Source organism: Setaria viridis, chromosome 5 (genome assembly GCF_005286985.2).
Source record: "Setaria viridis chromosome 5, Setaria_viridis_v4.0, whole genome shotgun sequence".
Taxonomy (NCBI): Eukaryota; Viridiplantae; Streptophyta; class Magnoliopsida; order Poales; family Poaceae; genus Setaria; species Setaria viridis.
This window is the reverse complement of record NC_048267.2, coordinates 38,106,243-38,124,807: the sequence shown is the minus strand read 5'-3', so window position 1 is coordinate 38,124,807 and position 18,565 is coordinate 38,106,243. Positions and strand designations below refer to the sequence as shown.

General features: G+C 45.4%; 2 protein-coding genes and 1 pseudogene across 2 annotated transcripts; 1 reads left to right on the top strand and 2 right to left on the bottom strand.

The window, feature by feature from the left end:
- Positions 1 to 292: 292 nt before the first annotated feature.
- LOC117854684 (uncharacterized) lies at positions 293 to 2,923 on the top strand. Its single transcript, XM_034736909.2, has 7 exons — positions 293 to 702; positions 821 to 1,295; positions 1,411 to 1,509; positions 1,709 to 1,774; positions 1,903 to 1,968; positions 2,085 to 2,141; positions 2,258 to 2,923. Exons 1-7 carry the CDS (start codon positions 332 to 334, stop codon positions 2,405 to 2,407), a joined length of 1,284 nt encoding a protein of 427 aa, XP_034592800.1. The 5' UTR covers positions 293 to 331; the 3' UTR covers positions 2,408 to 2,923.
- A 1,971-nt stretch (positions 2,924 to 4,894) lies between these two features.
- On the bottom strand, positions 4,895 to 9,320 carry LOC117857647 (NAD(P)H dehydrogenase (quinone) FQR1). Its single transcript, XM_034740428.2, has 4 exons — positions 9,163 to 9,320; positions 5,886 to 5,979; positions 5,463 to 5,725; positions 4,895 to 5,364 (listed from the first exon to the last, which is right to left on the bottom strand). The coding sequence occupies exons 1-4, from the start codon at positions 9,183 to 9,185 to the stop codon at positions 5,133 to 5,135; spliced, it is 612 nt and encodes a 203-aa protein (XP_034596319.1). The 5' UTR covers positions 9,186 to 9,320; the 3' UTR covers positions 4,895 to 5,132.
- A 6,207-nt stretch (positions 9,321 to 15,527) lies between these two features.
- LOC140222907 (uncharacterized) lies at positions 15,528 to 16,486 on the bottom strand (annotated as a pseudogene).
- Between the last annotated feature and the right edge of the window lie 2,079 nt (positions 16,487 to 18,565).

The following is an 18,565-nucleotide window of genomic DNA, read 5'->3' as shown; positions in this document are numbered from 1 at the left end:
AAACTAGTAATGGTAATGGCACCTCCTTTGTTTGTACCACCTGCTGCACTGTAAAGAAAAAACTCAAAAGGCAAACTTGAATGACAAAGCAAATTTGACTTCTCTTTTTCACCAAGAACAACACCATAACCAAATGGAACATCACCACCTAATAATTTATTGACAAAACATGTGTAATTAAGAAAAAGGAAAAAGAGAATGTAACCTCATGACTAGTAGTAGCTACTCCGTTGGGTCCCATTCCAAAGGTCAGCCTCCTGCTTCCCTATACATGTCTACCATGATGGTTTGATTGATGCTCAACGCACACTAACCTGTACACCCTTCATATATGCTCAGATTCCCCTCTCCCCCTTTCCTCCCGTTCCATCCATCCCACTTTCTGCCACACCTCGAGCGAAGCAACAGCACCACAAGAAGAGGCCAGGGAGACCCATCCCCCCTATCCATGGCCGACGAGTGGTGGAGTAGCACCTCTCACAGGAGCCATGGCACGTCGGCGTGCTCGGCCGCGCGCGCGCCGCTCATGGTCACGGACAGGGTGGCCTGTGGCTGGGCTACTACCTCCTCCCCCACCGCGGCCGCCGAGTCGACGAGCTCCATAACCTTCCAGGACCCCTACAGGAGCTCCACGCATCAGCCTATGTCCGATGCCGCCTCGTCGCTGGGCGATCCACACGTGGACTGGACGCAAGCCTTCTTGTAAGTTACCTTCGCTGCCGTCCATGTCCATCCTCCGCATACATGATCCATGTGTGTTCTAGGCTCTTAGCTTCATATATAGTGGCTAATAAAGCATCCGATCTTGCATGAGTTTTAGGAACGGGAGGAGTGATACTAGCTTCCAAGCCGTGCTCCAAGACGACGACATGGTTCGAGCTCAGCCGGCGGCCGGCGGCGAAGCCCCAGCGATGAACAATCCATTAATAAGGGACATGGACTCCGGCTTCTTGGTCGACCAAGCGCAGCTAGCACCGTCGCCGTACGGCACGGCGCCATCGCAAACTATATTCAACAGCACGGCGGGGCACGGCATCTCGGTGTACGGGGACAGCCAGTCCTCGGTCAGCTACGACGACGCGGCATCGATGCAGTTCTCTCAGCTGCTGAAGTCCTCGGTGCCGGCGTCGGCGCCGATGCAAGGCGGCGGCGGCGCTCCGATGCTGCAGTACTGCTTGTCCGGCGGTTACCTGCCTTTCGGTGGTCCGCTGCCGCCGTCGCAGCTTCTCTTGCAGGCCTTGCAGACGACGAAGCCCAGTAGCCGCAGCTCCAACGCTAACTCTCTGACTGTGAAGGTAAGGCATGCATGGGAGTCACGCTACCGAGTTCGTTTCACAACTATCCAATCTAGGGTTTCGCCAAGTCATAGCCTCTCAGTTTCTGTTGGACTTCAATTCCGGTTCTTGCCAGGACGCCAGCTCACCGGCGACGAGGAAAAGCGTCTCCGAGTCGGCTGCCGCCGTGAAAAGGCCGCGGATCGAGGCGCCATCGCCGCTGCCGACTTTTAAGGTGAGGCGTGATCCGAGTAGATTTCTAGCTCGCCCCTTTAATCTTTCAGCAGTTCGCTGCATCTCTTTTTGTTCCTTTTGATGAATGACATTTCCGCGTGTGTGTGTGAGAGAGAGAGCATCGGCGGGTGATGTCCTTGGAGTCAGGATTGTTAAGAAAATTAAAGAATTCATTTCTCGTGCTCGCTTTTGCGCTGCAGGTGAGGAAAGAGAAGCTAGGGGACAGAATCACTGCGCTCCAGCAACTAGTCTCGCCTTTTGGAAAGGTATTAGTTCTTTCTGTTCTGCGTCAATTCCCTCTCGTTCCTCGCCGTTCCGATTACAGCAAGCGATGCTAGAACTCGTCTTGGATAATGACCTAACGCATCATCTTATGGTTCTGGTCATACTTTAGACTGATACCGCATCGGTTCTTCACGAGGCCATCGAATACATCAAATTCCTTCACGATCAAGTTTCTGTGAGTGTCCAGAAATGCCATTCCCTACCTTACCACGTGCTATTACTCGACATCTTTGGTTGATATTCGACAATTTAGCTAATCCCTGCCATTCCTTGCATATATGCTGCCTGCAGTCACTGAGTTCTCCCTACTTGAAAAATGTGATCCCCTTGCAGCAATTCCAGCAGAAGGTAGTATATATGATCAGCTTTTGCTTCCCAGCTACTTCAAAAATCATTCCTCAGTTTTTAGTATTCCATGACGACTGCAAATGTTCATAGCATTTGTTTTGCTTCTGATCAACTAGGGTTCCGAGAAAGCCAAGGATAACGGTGAGACGAAGCAGGATCTGCGCAGCCGGGGCCTGTGCCTTGTCCCGGTGGCAAGCACGTACACGGTGGCGGCCGAGACGGTGCCGGAGTTCTGGCACCCTACATTTGGAGGCACATTCCGGTAGAGATACAGCTAGTGTAGCCTGCATGCATTGGTACAGGGGTGCACGTGCTAACAGCAACGTGTGCTTGTCCGTGAATTACAAACAAATTAAACGCACAGCTAGCAGATTGTTGAAGCTAAAGCAAAGCAAAGTTGTTGTGTTTTTATCAAACTAAGTTTTGTACAGATGGTGATCAACCAATTTTAGTAGCAACCTAGCTTAGCTATCCTGAGACGAAAAGCAAGGGGTTATGATATCGCCCAAGTAACCGAAGGATGTTTTGAAAGGGAAAAATAGGCTGGCGGTCTTCTACGACAGGCTAATGTAAGTACTTCCTTCGTTCCAAATTACAATTAATTCGTTTTAGTTTTTATAGATTCATAGCTTTTGCTACGTATATATCTAAGTGCATAGCAAAAGCTACGTATCTAAAAAACCCAAAACGAATAGTAATTGGGGATGGAGGGAGTATATATAAAATGCTGGCTCAGGTGCAAAAAGAGAATAATGATGAATTGAGGGCTTGTATGGGGCATCTATACTCATTTATATTCAGCTTTGCAAGCGTATAATGCATGGTAGCTGTATATAATTAGCACTGTAGTATGACACAGGGTGGCGTTGGAAGGGAAAGTTGGGGCAGGTGCCACATTTGAAAGGAAAAGGAGGAGCCATGGCAGCATGAACAATGATGCTAATCTTATCATATGCACCTAGCTATAATAACTGAAAGTACGAGCCCCAAAAGGATAAGGACCAAATCCATAAGTTTGCTTAAGTTGTCTAGGGTTTTTAAAGACGCATCGCCCCAATTTCAACTGTTTTCTCATCGATCTTGTAGTAGTATATTTTGTTAACAAATTTTAAAAAACAGTTGCAAATATATATGATGGGCGTATAATTAATTCACCGCCATTCAGGATCAAAGATCTGTACAGTGGTAAGCTGGGTGCAGTGTGTTTTACTAGTTGAATTCTGAGAAATAAAGAGATTCATGATTCACATCCTTTGCCGCAGTACTTATATATAGAACAGTACTACGGAATTAGTGGATTAGTGGTGCCATGTATCAGGGATGGATCCAATCCCGACACTATTCCTGGGGCTACCGGGTTTTCATGCATGAGCCCTTTGGTCCAGGATCCGAAATTTTCACTAAATATATGCCACCCAATTGTGAAAAAAGTAAAATCAAATGAAAGGAGTCGCTAAAAAAAACAAATGAAAGGGCTTGGCCGGTTGGCCCAGAGCCCCAGACTGTAACGATAAGCAAGCCTAACCCGGAGCCTGCGCATAATCCATGTCATTTGACCAAAAATATAGTGAAGTTTTAAGAAATAGACCTTTTTACGTTCCATCAAAATGTACCATGAGGTACCAAAAGTATTACTTGAAAATTGCTTGTCAGTTATTGTTTGTGTATTAATTTATATTTTGGTATGCAAGCAACTTAGCGTTGTGTTATTAGTTGTGCCAGCTGCCTCGGCAAAAAATTGCTAGTTTTTGTAGTATTGTGTTTCAAGCAGGACCTAGCTAATAAGTGTAATCCTTCCGTACATATACATAGTATAGCCTTAACCTAGCTAGCACTGCGTACCAACTGCCAAGAGCTTGTGCAGCATAAGTTCCGGAAATATTCTTGCACGCCGCAGGCTGTGGGCAGCCGACCATAGCTAGGTAGCAACTGCACCGGCTTTTGGCCGAGTTCTTCTTTCTATGAGAAAACCGCGCACACATGTGATGAAGTGGGGGCCTCCATCATCCAGGTGATGGCCGCCAGCACCCTGTGCGGAGCGGCCTTTCGCTGCAAAAGTGCGCGCGCGTGCACGCGTCAGGCCGGGAACGGCGCTGGCCACCCTCGCCATCAGCATCACCCTCTCGCCGGGCCGGCCGTAGCCCATCCAAAACTGCCATTAGTGCATGGAGTGAGCTGTGCTTCGATCGCCGAGCACGGGTGGTCGACGTGGCAGGATCTAGTTAGATTAAGCCGCTGCCACCGCCTTGACCACGTACTTAGTGCGTAAACGCATTATTAGCGAGTGCGTCATATGGAATGGAAGAGGGCCAAAGCGGAGCCACGCCCGCAAGCGGCACTCGAGTATGTCTAGTCATCTAGAGAAGGATGGAAAGGCCTTTCGGCGATCTCACCGCAACGTCACTGTGAGGTCACTGTCATCTGCTTCAGAGACTTGGCAGGTGACAGAAACGTGGGACAGGCCGAGGGAGACCGAGGACAAGCCCGGCACAATTTCGGCCTGCCTGCCTGGTGTTACCCTAGCAGGCTGGGCTTCGGACTGAAAAGAAACCTGGGCCTTTTGGCCGGCTCTTCTTGTGTTGATTGGGTTTGTTTTCAGCGAATTGTCCCTATCCAGCCCAGTTTGCAGTCAACGAAATTTCTGTCGTTCTGATCCTTTTGATCAAGAGTTGTCACATCTAACAGGAAAGCTCTTTCTGTCGTTCCGGCTGCAGTTGCTCGGCTATTAAGTTGGCTAAACACAAGACATTACATGTCATCAACTAGCTGCAAGTCGTTTACTTGAGCAATCATCGATATTTATGCGACGAGAAACACAATATTCCAACTCCAGATTACAACCAAGACACCAGAGCATGAAAACCATATCATACGGCGGCAGGAGCCACAAAGCATGCAGGCACTACGAGAGACACAGACCAAGCTATTGATGGTATGGAGCTGTAATAAATGTTTTAAATCTTTACGGTATGAGCCATTGTGGCAGAGCGATCAAGCAGACCCCTTGAGCTTCTTCGCGATGCCTGCGAAGTACTTCCCCTGGTGGAGGGCGTGCTCCAGCTCCACCTCACTCGGCCACCTCGAGCCGTCGGCGGCGAACGTGCCGGCGCCGTAGGGGCTGCCACCCTGAACCTGGTCCATGCCGAACAGCTTGGCGCCGAAGGTGTAGCCCACAGGTACAAACACCATGCCGTGGTGAGTCAGCTGGGTGATCGCTGTCAACCTAAAAGGAGTAGCAAGCAAAGAGTTTGGTCACATGATAACCCATGATCTTTGGATATCAGGTCTGGTCCTCATCTAAAGCTGTGGAATAGTACTTACGGAGTAGTCTCTTGGCCACCTCCCTGGGTTCCGGTGCTGAAGAAGATGCCAGCGGGCTTGCCAGCAAGGCTCTGCTCCCTCCACAGGCCACCAGTGGCGTCGAAGAACGCCTTCATTTGCGCTGCCATCATGCCAAACCTTGTCGGGAACCCGAAGAGGATTCCATCGGCCTCAGCAAGCTCTTGTGGTGTGATAACTGGCAGATCAGGTTTGGGGGGTGCGCCCATCTTTCCAAGGACTTCCTCAGAGAGAGTTTCAGGGACCTTTCAGATAACAAATTTAGGCAATAATGGAATAGAAGTATCAGCAATTCTAGTCGAAATTTGCATTCAGGAACTGTTAGAACATTCCAAACACCTTATGTACTAGTCGGGCACTTGTGCCTGACAAGTGTGCAAATACCTATTGATGATCAGAGCTTACCATCCATATTTTAACCTCAACACCTTCAACAGATGAGGCACCTATCTTGATCTGTTCAGCTAGTTTACCAACATGTCCATACATGGAATAGTACCTGTTGGATAATAATTGATAAATTGTTTAACAAGTTCCGCTCAAGTAGTCAAGTAGAAAAATATACTACTCTTTTTTGTGAGTTCCATGACATTGCTCTCCATTTACCGCCAGAGCCTGTATGTAACTAATTTATGTTTCATACTACTTTACAGAAAGAATGCTTTGAGATGTACAATTCCGTCAAAATTGATAGGACAGTGCCTATGCTCTGGTACCCTTTTGAACACAGGCACACAGCCTATGTTCTGACACTATACTTCATACAGGCACATCATTCAAATACTCAGTTGTTTCGTTGCCTTTGCTTTAAAGTGATGAAAGAACTAATCCTACAAAGAAGAGCATAAGATATGTGCAGCCAAACCAGAGTCCAAAAATACATTATTTTTATGATGACTAGTGACATGAAAGGAAACAAAACTGTCAGCATATCTTCTTAGCTACGCAAATCACTTTCAGCTTTATTTTATTCTAGAAAAGATGACCACAAAAAGTATAGCACAAGCAAGAATCTTGGGGAAGCTCTACTTCTAGAAGTAATTTATACACATGTCGCTGAACTTATGTAAAGGTGCAGCTGTGTGTGCATTTAATTTACACCCAAGTGTTTCAGGTCTTCAGAATTGCTGACTTCCATTTTTGGTTCTTAGAAAGCCTGACTTAGAATACCAGCAAATCATAAATGTTGCTCCAAACTTTTATTACAATAGACATTTCATAACTGTTTCGCCTGCTTAATTATTTCATTATCAACTCAACCGAACAAAAAAAATGACATAGACAAAAAAGAATTTGTCTTGCTACCACAAATAAGTTTGCAATAAAAGAGTGGTTCATTAATCAAATACCGAAGGGCTGAAGTCAGCATTTAATTTGATGCGGTCAAATGTGACATGTTTGCATTATTCATGTTAAAGTTCACGATGCAACTAAATCAAGAATTGATCAACAGCTCTCTCAAAAGGAGACAAAACAAAAGCTTATATGACTGCCTTTTCATTTTGTATTTGATAACTACATGAATAAATGTTTTTTCCCTCATAAAGAATCACCTAGATGGTTAGAGACAGAGAGAAAAAAATAAAGATCCAAATGGTTGGTGAAGCGCTGGGAAGCAGCAGGAGCTAGCACATATGAATGCACCATTTAACGGTAACAGCGACTTTGTGGTAGGGAACCCACATCACAAAAGGGGGGCATCCAGCCTCTTAAAAGAAAAGGGCGGATCCGCATAAATCGCATTTTAATAAAAAGAAAGGTACATCCATTTTGTTCAATTTGTCACAAAAAGGTTGCAAATAAACACAATGGAGGCAACACCCAAGTTTAGTTGCAACATTTATATGCATATAGATCAGGACACAGAAATCGCACCTTAACTTAAGGTAAGGCTAGAATTTTATATATTTTGGCTGCCACCGCACAAGAGCTTAAGAAACAGCAATGAATCACTTGGTGGATGTGCTAAGAGCTTGAGAAATTTTGAGTAGTAACCAATTAGTAGCATAAACATCACTAGAACACATCAATATAATTTTTTTTAAAAAAAGATGTAAAATGACAACTAGTCAACTATACATCTTTTTAATAGTTGATGGGGAAGAGTTGATCTGGAAGTAGACAGAGATGCCATGCAAGAGCTTTCTTTTCAGTGATCCTATTAAAGTGAATTTTCCAGATGCATCGTCGCCACAGATCAGGGCGTGGGGTGCTAACCTAATAATAATGGCACTAATTTCTTTTCCGGGCCAATCAGCAAGGCTGACAAAATTGGACCTCCGGCGCACCAGGTGTGCATAGAAAGCAACAAAGGATGGGCACAATTAGCGCCGGAGCCCACCACTATTTGGCGTTGGCCCCATTAAGGAGGCATCAATTCCGTCAAGGACCGAAACCTACCACCATGATTGAGACCCTGAGTCTTGTGGCCGAAAATAAACCCCGGAGCACTACAAGTCCAATTTCTTCTTGCGACTTCTTCACTGAAGGCTACTAGAATCATCAGCGTGTTGCCATTTTCCCACATGAATCAACTAAGCCTCGTTTAACTTTATAAAAAAAAAACTTCGTTTGCCGATTTCATCGCAAAGATAGCGGTGGGAATTGGATGCACGATACAACAGAATTCCCAAAATTGATTATTTCTCTCGACTCTCGAGAGTTCACCCGTAAGGCACGACTCGGAAAACTTATATGCGATTCGATTATAAGAGCAACTCCAAGAATTTCTCAAAAAATTCTCCACAAAACTATATATTGAGGACTTTTCTAAAATTTTCTTTCCTCAAAATCATATCATCCCACGTCTCCAATAAGTAGCCCCCAATATTCGAAACAAGCCACGTCGCCCTCCGGCCCCGCACCGTCGCGCCCCGCGAGCCCCGCCCTTCGCCGGCGGCGTACTTCCGTTCCTCCGCAGAGGAGCCCCTCCAACCCTTCTGGCCTCCCGCGGGCGCACGCGAGGCCGAGCGGCGGCGGCGCGCGGCAAGGCAGGCGGGCACGAGGCCAAAGTGGCGTCTGCGTGGCAAGGCAAGCGGCTGCAGGGAAGAGTTGCTCCCAAAATTGAATTAAAAAATAATGGTAAATTAGCAATTGTTTGCTGTGTGGGAGTTCAATTTGTGTGCTACTGAGAGAAAACAACTTCGATTTGCTTTTGCTTCCACCGCAGCCACTTCCAATTGCAACGCCGCCAGCCACCTCCGCACGCGAGGCAAGCTTCGGCAGCGCTGCGCTGCAGGGCTTCGCCGCCATCAGCAGCGCCGGCCTGCAGGTAGATGCGCTCGCCTTGCGCAGCGCCGGCCTTGGACGGAGCAGGCGCAGGCAGAGCAACGGAGCAGGACGCGGGGGAAGGAATCGCTCGGGAGGCCGATTGGGAAAGAGCGGGGGCTCGCGGATATATGTCCCGCGCAAAAAAATGCGGACAGTTTGAGGGAGCTACTGGAGCATCTAATTGAGGTATTGGGGCTGTAGCTCTTGGAGTTGCTAAGCCCTAACAATCAAACAAGACCACGCTTGGCACTGGATGAGTGTTGAGCGACTGGTGCACGAAACAGGACCAAGAAAAAAACTCGATCGGGATGCTTTCTCGGGAAAGGAGAAATTTTTGGTGAGCGGACGACGGAAACCAGGGGAATTCCCCGAACAATTCCAAGAAATTAAAAGGGGAGGCGACGATGCTTACACGACGTAGACCTTGACCGCCATTGGAGAGGGCTCGGAGCTCCTGGGAGGCCGGATGGGAGATCTGGGAACCCCTGCAGCGCGCGGGAGGGGGGAAGAGCAGGGGTTGGGGTGGAGTGAAATTGGCGCTCCGGGCGTCAGTTACGGGGCAGTGGAGAGAGAGTATTTATAGGCAGTGATGGCCTGATGGCGTGGTGCGGCTCTGGTTTGACCTCCAAATGGCAGTCAAGAACTCAAGATCCCTTACCCTTTTTTTCTAATTTATCTGCCCTGTTTCTTCGCCGTTTTACTTTTACCCTCGTCTCGTCGACGGCGAGATTTTTCCAGCTGGTTTTGGTGTCCAATGTGCTGGTTTCCCCCCTGCTTTTTTCTCAAATGGGATCTCGTCTGCTTCGGCAATTGGACTCCGGATCCCGGGCGTACTCCTATCTCACGGTCAATGTTGCAAGTAGCTCGTTATAGCACCGCTATAGATTTTTAAAGACAGATGTCGCAACGATATTGTAAATATGCAGTAACTCAGCTAAAGTGTGAAATAGCTTCACTAAATTCAACAGTCTAGCATCACTAACACCGCTATGGTTGATCTACGAACTTATATACTTTGATTTATGAATTACGAGTTGTGATTTATGACTTGTCTTGTGAGTTGTGACTTATTTGCTTATGTTTGCACTTATGCCTGCACTTATGCCTGCACTTATGAAATATAAACTAAAATTCATGAAATTAATAATATTTAGGTCTAAATCTTGCTAGTTTTTTGCATACCGCTAAAGGTCATAGCTTTCGCTATAGTTACACTCCGCTAAATTCTATAGCCCACAATTTGCAACACTGCTCACGTTAGACAAATAGACCAAGGCCTGGTTTGGTTCGTTTGCTTATTTTTAAGCACCCATCACATCGAATGTTTAGATACTAATTAGGAGTATTAAACGTAGACTATTTACAAAACCGATTACATAAGTGGAGGCTAAACGGCGAGACGAATCTATTAAGCCTAATTAGTCCATGATTTGACAATGTGTTGCTACAGTAAACATTTACTAATGATGGATTAATTAGGCTTAATAGGTTCGTCTCGCTGTTTAGCCTCCACTTATGTAATAGGTTTTGTAAATAGCCTACGTTTAATACTCCTAATTAGTATCTAAATATTGATGTGACACTTGCTTAAAAATAAGCAAAGGGAACCAAACGCACCGCAAATTTCACGTCAACGGAGGTACGAGACTGCGTTTTTGACGTCTGGCTGTCGGCAATTGTGCTAAGAGATTCTATACACACTTCCTTTTACTGATGAAACTATACGCACCTTGTTCATACAGTAAATACTTGGGCTGATAATGCGTAGCCATTGCATGGAGTTAATAAGCAGAAAATCCACTGAAATGTTTTCGCTTGGAAAATCTTCAAGGTTGAGCTCAGGAAGAACAAATTCATCACCACAAATCTTTAGGGAAAACAAGCTAAAATACACTAATGGACAAAATTAAATGCAACTGCTCTGCTTTCTTTCCTTTTTATTTTAGGAAAAGTCCATTTTATACTCCCCCACTTTGTCTGTTTAATCCCTGAACAAAGTTTTAGCTCACTTTACTTCCCTAGACTATTTTATTTGGTCCAATCTACTTCCTAATTAGATTATCTCTTTTTTATTTCTTCGTGGATGAGTTGAATTTTGAGTTCAAATTTTATGAGCTATACAAAACATGGTGACTTATGCTAGAAAATTATACTAAGATTTTTTCATAGGTTAGGTATAGTTCTTAGATATACAAAATTGTACGAAAAGTAATCATGAAAAATTCTAATATATTTTTCTACCATAGAACATCATGTTATAAGCAAACAAAATCTGAAATTAAAATTCAATTTGTACATGAAGAAAAAAAAAAGAGAAATCTAATTAGGAGATAGATTGAACCAAATGAGATAGTTTGGGGAGTAAAGTGAGTCTAAATTTTGCTTTGGAGGTTAAGTGGATAAAGTAAATAGGTGAGGGGGAGTAAAGTGAACTTTTCCCTAAATTTTTGCATGGATCCACATTCTAGAAATAAAGGGGGAAGAAGAACGTGTCGAATGTGGCATGGATCCACACCTACCGTCCGCATCTGCCAACTGCCCAACCCTAAGCATAAAAAAGACAGCGAATTCAAGTCAAAAAGATTCGGCACAGTGGATCTCATTAGCTGGTTGCCATTTTGCTCGGCCTCCACCGTAGTATGCAGCTGCGAAAGCCCTCGTTTCGTTTCGAGCGCATGCGTATGGGACAGCAATGCATGACGACTTCGGCGTTCGTTGTATTTATACGTATCACAGGTGCGTAGCAGTTTGTCCATGGCCGAGATCGTCTTCCCGGTCACTGTCTCGTACAGTTTTCGCGAGCGTGCGTGGTCTAAAGAGTCACACGGATTGCTTGTTAGACTGGGAGGACTATTTGACGGGGATTAATTAGTCGTTTTATAATTCTCTTAGATGGAATACAAGCATTTTTTGTGTGGATACTATGGCTGCAGACTTAGACTAGCTGATGAAAAACAAACCCTGCGAAATTTTGTCGTATGCTTACGTCTATTGAGTTCATGCATAATCATTGGATCTCCCAGAATTACACATGGGCAGAAAACCTGTGTCCAGAACTAGGGATGCAAATGATCCTATCCAACATCCTGTTGCCGGCTTCAATTACAGAGTAGCATTGCTTGCCTTTGTTGGTCCGAAGAATTGGATGAACCTGTGTCCAGAATTGGGTGAGAGCCGAGAACGCGATGGATCCAGGAAAACCCCGACCCTTCGTTCATTCCGGATGACGCTGACGTCCGGATTGCAGTGCTCGTTCGTTCTTGCGGTTGGCCGGTTGGCGCCCCGAGGCTTCCAGGTCGCCCAGGTGACCAGGCGTCACTAGAGAAGAAGGGGTTGCGCAGGTGAGACGTGCAAAAAAAAAAATCCAGCTGCTGTTTTAAACAGTCCTCGCCACAATAAATCGTAGGTAAAATGAGCTTTTTTACGGTACATAATATTAAAATGAGCTCTTTTACGGTACACAGTACTACTATAAGTAGTAGTATATAGTATATATAAGATTTAAATGTTCATGATTTTGGATGATTCAGTAATTATTACATGTGAAAAGTGAGATTTCAAACGGGATGGCCTTTTAAACTTTATGCTAGTGTCAAAAATAAAATTTTAGTGATGTCATTTATATTCTTTTATCATGATATCCTTATACTACCTATACTACTTATGTATATTATCCATACCACATGTGAAGAGTTCAGTAGTATACAATTAATCTTGACCGTCGGATGTTTGTATACTAGTCCTTTTTGAACACTAATATAATCTAGTATTGTGTACCGTAGAAAAGCTCATGCAAAATAGCACGAAACTCGCCACAGAGTATGGCATGAATTTTTCACGCCACCACCTGTGGTGCCGCCGCACATGGCGTGGCGGTTGGTGACGTACAACCAAGCATGCTCGAATTCGAGAGACACAGCAGAAGGCGTCAGGAGAGTTGAGGATTCTATCCTCAACTGTTAGATGATACGCATTGACGACGGCATGCCGTAATCCGACGACGATTTCTGGCTGAAAAATAAAGATTTGACGAGACAAGAGAGGGAAGAAGTGATATACCAGAACACTGTCTGTACTGGGCGTGGCTTGATGATTCTTTAATGGACATATATTTAGGTAGTATCTCGCTGCGGAGGAGTCAATGAATGAGGCGCAGCCGCGCAGGCAACGACATTGTCACATTGTGCAGCGACCGGCCGGCACCCTCGTTGACAGCTTCTCCAAATAGCGTATTGAACATATCAAATCCTTGCTCGCGTGACGTGAGCACAGCCGCAGCATGACGGCCGAGCGGTCTCTCCAAGCCCGCCCGCGCGCGCGTCGGACGGAGTGACGGACACGGAGAAGCCATGCCCGGCGCCCCGGCATCTATCGGCAATTCGGCATCGATCACCCGAAAGGCCGAAAGAGATGTGAGATGTCGTTGGTTTGGGGGGATTTAACAGCCCAAATCATCCGTGTCCTCGAGGTGGCCCTGCCTGGACCACGCCAACACGACGAGCCTGACCGGCCGGCATCGCCTTGCCTGCGCTATTGAATGCCCATCCAGTATCGATTGATCGATCGCGCTCGCGCGGTCGCGGCAGTTGAGGAATGATCAATGTGTCGAGCCCAGCCTGCGGTCTCGCAAAACCAGAGAGCCCCAAGGTGACGTCCGGTGACAGGGGGATTACGTGCGCAGCCTGGGGCCGGGGCGGATCGGTCGCCGAATCAAACCGGCCGCGGGATCGGCCTGCGTCGGCGTGACGGCGAATAAAGCGGGTCGAGGGGAGATGCCCGCTTGTGGACCGATGGTATAGTATCGGCGACGGCGAGTCGAGAGTGATCCTGAATTCCTGATGTGACCATTTTTCGGATTCCTGTAGTATAGCTGCAGTTGTCCAGGCTCGGTATGATTAGACAAGATGGTTGGAGAAGTGGGGATGTTTGATACGAGGTGCTAAATTTTGGGTGTGTTTGGTTGGGCTGTGGCTTTTGGAAAAGCTGCTGTGAGCTGTGGGCTGTGGAAAAGCAGCTGTGAGAAAGCAGCTGTGGGAAAAGCAGAAGACCGTTTGGTTAGAGGAGCTGTGAAACTGTAGGCTGTGTAAGAAATACCTGTAATGCCCCTAAAGGTCTGTGAGTGTGTTTATATGCAAATTGCTCGTAACAAAATAATTTGTTCACTAGTTCAAATGTAAACCACTATTTTAGGAAGAAACAAAAAATAAATTTTAAATGTTTTTCATCCATTAAAGTAATTGGTCCACATAAATAGAACTATATCGATCAAAAAGTTCTATACAAGGATGCCAACCCTCAACATTACTCTCCTCCTCTCGCACTAACCAAAGCATCAGCTATCCTAGTGCGAATGGTATTCATGGTATCCTCATTGTCCACATCGTCACTATCATCTCCTTGTGTTTGTCTCATACCACATGTATGTTGTACCAAGTAATCCTCATCATCATCACATCTCTTGAACTCCTTATCACACAAATTGCTATCACGAATAAAATTATACAATGCAAGACAAGCCATAATGATATGTTTCTGAGTACGAGGTGAGAAACTTGGCATGTCCTTCAAAATACGCCACTTCTGCTTTAAGACTCCAAAAGACCTTTCAATGACATTACGAAGAGATGAATGCAAAAAATTGAACATCTCGTACTTTCCTTGAGGAGGCCCCGAACGATGCTGAAATTCTGGTATATGGTATGTGCTTCCTTTGAAAGGCGCAAGATACCCAATTCGGTTTGGGTAACCTGAGTCCACGAGATAATACTTTCCTACAAAATCAAGTTAGTAAGGTACATTTTAATACAAATTCAGTTAATTTGTTGAAAGAATCATGTATACCTTTAGGAGGCAGGGGAAATGAAGGAAAATTTGCCAATGCATGATTGAGGATACGTGTGTCATGTGCAGAACCCGGCCACCCGGCAACCGCAAAGGTGAACCTCATATCAAAGTCACAAATAGCAAGCACATTTTGAGATGTATATCCATGACGGCATGTGTGGTTAACCACTTCGTCCACTGGTACTACCACTTTGACATGTGAACCATCTATTGCTCCAATTGCGCCTTTAAAGTATGACCCAAAACGGTCCTCTCTCACCCTTTCATGCTCCGTAGAAAAAGTAGGATCCCTCGGCTTAATATTATCCTTAGCTAACTTGCGCAAACATTTCAGGACTTCGTGAAACTTCATGTGAACTGTCCAAAGTGACCGTGTGAAACGATTTTCAGCTTGTGAAAAAGATTGTGGTCCTCCGACGATCCACAAGAACATTGCCAATGACTCAATAGACGAAACATTATTGGTTGAGGTCAATCCGTAAGTAGAGACTAGCAAATTATGAAGTTTATCGAAAATCTCGATGCTCATCCGAAACATCTTATAAAAATATCTCGGACGTGACATACACCTCATCACCCATTGAATTCCAGTTTTTGACGTTTCCCTGTATCCATCTTTGTGCAAATACCGCTCAGTATACAAGTTGCCCATTTCTCCAATAGCACCAGCATGCTGTGCAAGTTCAGCTAGCAGTAGTAGTCCTTTTTGCCCTCCTTTAGCCACATCTCCCAATGTATCATCCATCTACATGAGACATTAGTACATTAATAATTAAATACAACAAATATCTTTGACAATACTAAATGAAAAAGCTCAACATAACACACTAATAGATAAATAATGTTTCAATATAGGGTAACAAATTATGGTTCAACATAGGGAAATTGTTGTCACATATGACAATAAATAGTTTGACAAACAGGCAATACAAATCAGTGGCGCTTCATCATCTCCTTTTCTAGCTCCCTCTCAATCAAATCCAGTCTGCCTTTAGTTGTTTCTTGAGAGCTAAAGAGCTCCCTAAATTCAGGTTTAACAATTAAGGAAGCGGCTGTGTGCATTAGAGCAGTTCCTTCTTGCACCCCACATTCTTTCACCATCTTCATAGTCTCTGTAATGGTAGGAACTAGGTTAGTTGGAGGAGCTGATGATGCTTCAACACTTGTGGAGATCCTCTCTGCAGCATTTTCTATCTTCAAACAAGTGGACTTGTACAAACGAAAGAATGGGCTCTTCTCATCCTTCTCTTCAGCACCAATAGAGGTACCCTTGCGTTTTCTTTTTCCTAGGTTCACTGTCATATCCTTCTGCGTAGGTTTCACTACCTCATCCACATTATCATCACTTGCCTCATCGGATGATATATCTCCAGGACAGGATGCAGAAGACCCAGTTACATGTGCCTTGCCAAACAAGATATGCAGGTCATCGAGGAACTTGGGTCCTTATTTTCGAAACTTTATATGGTGGCATTTGATTCCTTTCTCACGATTGTTGCATCTCTACAATTAGAAAAAAATTAGCAAGGCACACCATAAGAAAGAATGGAAAGAATATCATTATGAAGAAACATAGTTCTTACAGCAAGGTGTTCGTCCCACCATTCATCTGAGCAGTCAATAGTTTGTTTTGCCTCATCCCATCCAAGACCAGTTGCACAATTCTTGAACTCCATAAACGTGACATACTCCTTTTTCAGAAGATCTAACTTGTTCTTCAATTGTTTTTTTGTTCTCGTATCACCGGATTTTTCTGCAAACTTGGAAACAACGTTCTTCCAACCGGTAGTAGTGAAAATTCCCATCGGCCTATTCCTTGCTTCAATCTCTTGTTTGCAAGCATCAATCAAATGCCTTAAAAAAGTATCACCCCAATCCGCCTTATCACCCATTCTTCAACCAATCAAAGAAAACTCATAAGAACTAAGCTAAGTCATAACTATGAATCCAACTATCCAACTATTAAACAAATGGGAAATAAATAAGCATAGATGTCAAAGTACAAACGTTCATCCATTACATAGTTTTGAATTATCATTTTGCATTTAACCATACTGATAGTAGAAAAGTGATTTATCTCATACCAGTACAATTGATTGTTCATACCTCAAGAAATTCCTTTTCGCAGGTAGCTTCCTATTTGATTTTGTGTTGTAATTGTACCTGACAACATAAAATAATTGAATTAGTATAAATAATTATGGTGCTTTTAATACTTCCATATATTCATAAGTTCTCTGTTGCATTTTGTGATCTAAAAGTAGAGGCTCAATATGTATATGTGTAAAAAGCATATTACTTGTAACCTGAGTATCAGTCACTAAAAAACTTAATAAGTCGTTAGGTATTAGACTATAATTGAGTTTATTACATCTATCAGCAACTCTCTCTCTCCATTCTGAAAACCTAAGCATACCAGTATTATAAAAAAAAAGTGTTACAAATTATAAAAAAAAGTTCATACTTACCTTATATGCTCCTGGTCATTCACCAGGAGCAGGGACAGGAGCCGGCGATGGGGGGCGCCGGCGATGGGGTGCCCTCCCAAGGGGGCGGTGGACGGCCGGGGGGCGGTCAAGGGCGGCGGCGGTGGGCGGTCAAGGGCGGCGGACGGCCGGGGGGCGGTCAAGGGCGGCGGCGGCGGGCGGTCAAGGGCGGCGGCGGCGGGCGGTCAAGGGGCGGCGGCCGGCGGGCGGTCAACCTGGCGGCGGCGATGGGGGCTCCAGGGGAGGCGGCGGCCGTCGGGGGCGATGGGGGCGGCGGCGCGAGGCCCGGCGGCCAGGGGCGGCGGACGGCCCGCCGGCGGCCAGGGGAGGCGGACGGCCGGCCGGCGGCAAGGGGAGGAAGGCCGGCGGCCAGGGGAGGCGAGATGCGTGCGGGTGAACGGTCTGTGCGTGCGGGAGAGAAAAATTAGATGAAAGGGTACATCATAACCAGTGACAGGTGGGTAATTTTTTACCCCAAAAGCACTTGAAAGCAGGGGGGGAAGGTGCTTTTGATTTTGTACTAGAGCAAAAGTAGCTTTTGGGCAAAAGCACGTAGAGCTTTTAGGCCCTTTGGTTGGCTTTTGGCTTTTGCAAAAGCAAAAGCAGGTTGGAAAGCCCAACCAAAGGGAGCCTTTAGGAGTGTCATATCGGATGTTTGGATGCTAATTAGAGCTAATTATAAAACTAATTGCAGAATCTCTATACTAATTCGCGAGACGAATCTACTGAGCCTAATTAATCCATGATTAGTATATGTTTACTGTAGCAACACATTATCAAATCATGGACTAATTAGGCTTAATAGATTCGTCTCGCGAATTAGACTCCATCTGTACAATAGGTTTTGTAAATAGTTTATGTTTAATACTCATAATTAGTATCCAAACATCCGATGTGATGGGTACTAAACTTTAGGAGGTGTATCCAAACACCCCCGAAATCACATTGCATGTTTTAACCGTCACGTCTCCTATCTGCACCCTCAACCTTCTATCTCCCTTTTCTCCTCCATCCACCATGATGCCTATCTTCTCTTCCTCACCGTCCTCCCCTATCTCCGACACCGTCACCATACTCGATGTCGACGTGATACTGCTTGCTGCCCTTCCCTCCTCTCCGTTCACCGATGACTTCCTATATTATTCAAGCCTGCAAAAATAAAGATGACCTCGAGAGTCTCTACAGCTTAAAAAACCAGGAACGGGACAAAACCTCGTACGTCGAATGTCTTACGCTCTTTCGGTCCGCCCTCCAGCGAATTTGCGCCGTACGTGACCGGAAGAAGCGACGAGGAAAGGCCAAGCGCCCTACGATCGAAGGAATCCACCCCCGCGCCCACGACCGTCCCTCGGAATGAGCTGACGATGTTTGCCCTTAGATCCTATTCCACAAATTACGCATCAATCAGTTTCACAAATTGTGCCCTCTCAATCCCTTTATAACCGCTCCTCACGACCCACGAAACCCTAGCATTGTCCGTCCCCC

What these genes read in the sequence shown, in the direction of transcription:
- LOC117857647 (XM_034740428.2), bottom strand. Translation starts at nt 9,185, where the DNA reads ATGGCGGTCAAGGTCTACGTCGT. An exon ending in GCGGTCAAGGTCTACGTCGT is followed by an intron (nt 5,980 to 9,162) that starts GTAAGCATCGTC and finishes ATTATCCAACAG; the next exon opens with GTACTATTCCATGTATGGAC. An exon ending in TTGAGGTTAAAATATGGATG is followed by an intron (nt 5,726 to 5,885) that starts GTAAGCTCTGAT and finishes GTTATCTGAAAG; the next exon opens with GTCCCTGAAACTCTCTCTGA.
- LOC117854684 (XM_034736909.2), top strand. Translation starts at nt 332, where the DNA reads ATGCTCAGATTCCCCTCTCCCCCTTTCCTCCCGTTCCATCCATCCCAC. An exon ending in GACTGGACGCAAGCCTTCTT is followed by an intron (nt 703 to 820) that starts GTAAGTTACCTT and finishes CATGAGTTTTAG; the next exon opens with GAACGGGAGGAGTGATACTA. An exon ending in TCCTTCACGATCAAGTTTCT is followed by an intron (nt 1,969 to 2,084) that starts GTGAGTGTCCAG and finishes TGCTGCCTGCAG; the next exon opens with TCACTGAGTTCTCCCTACTT.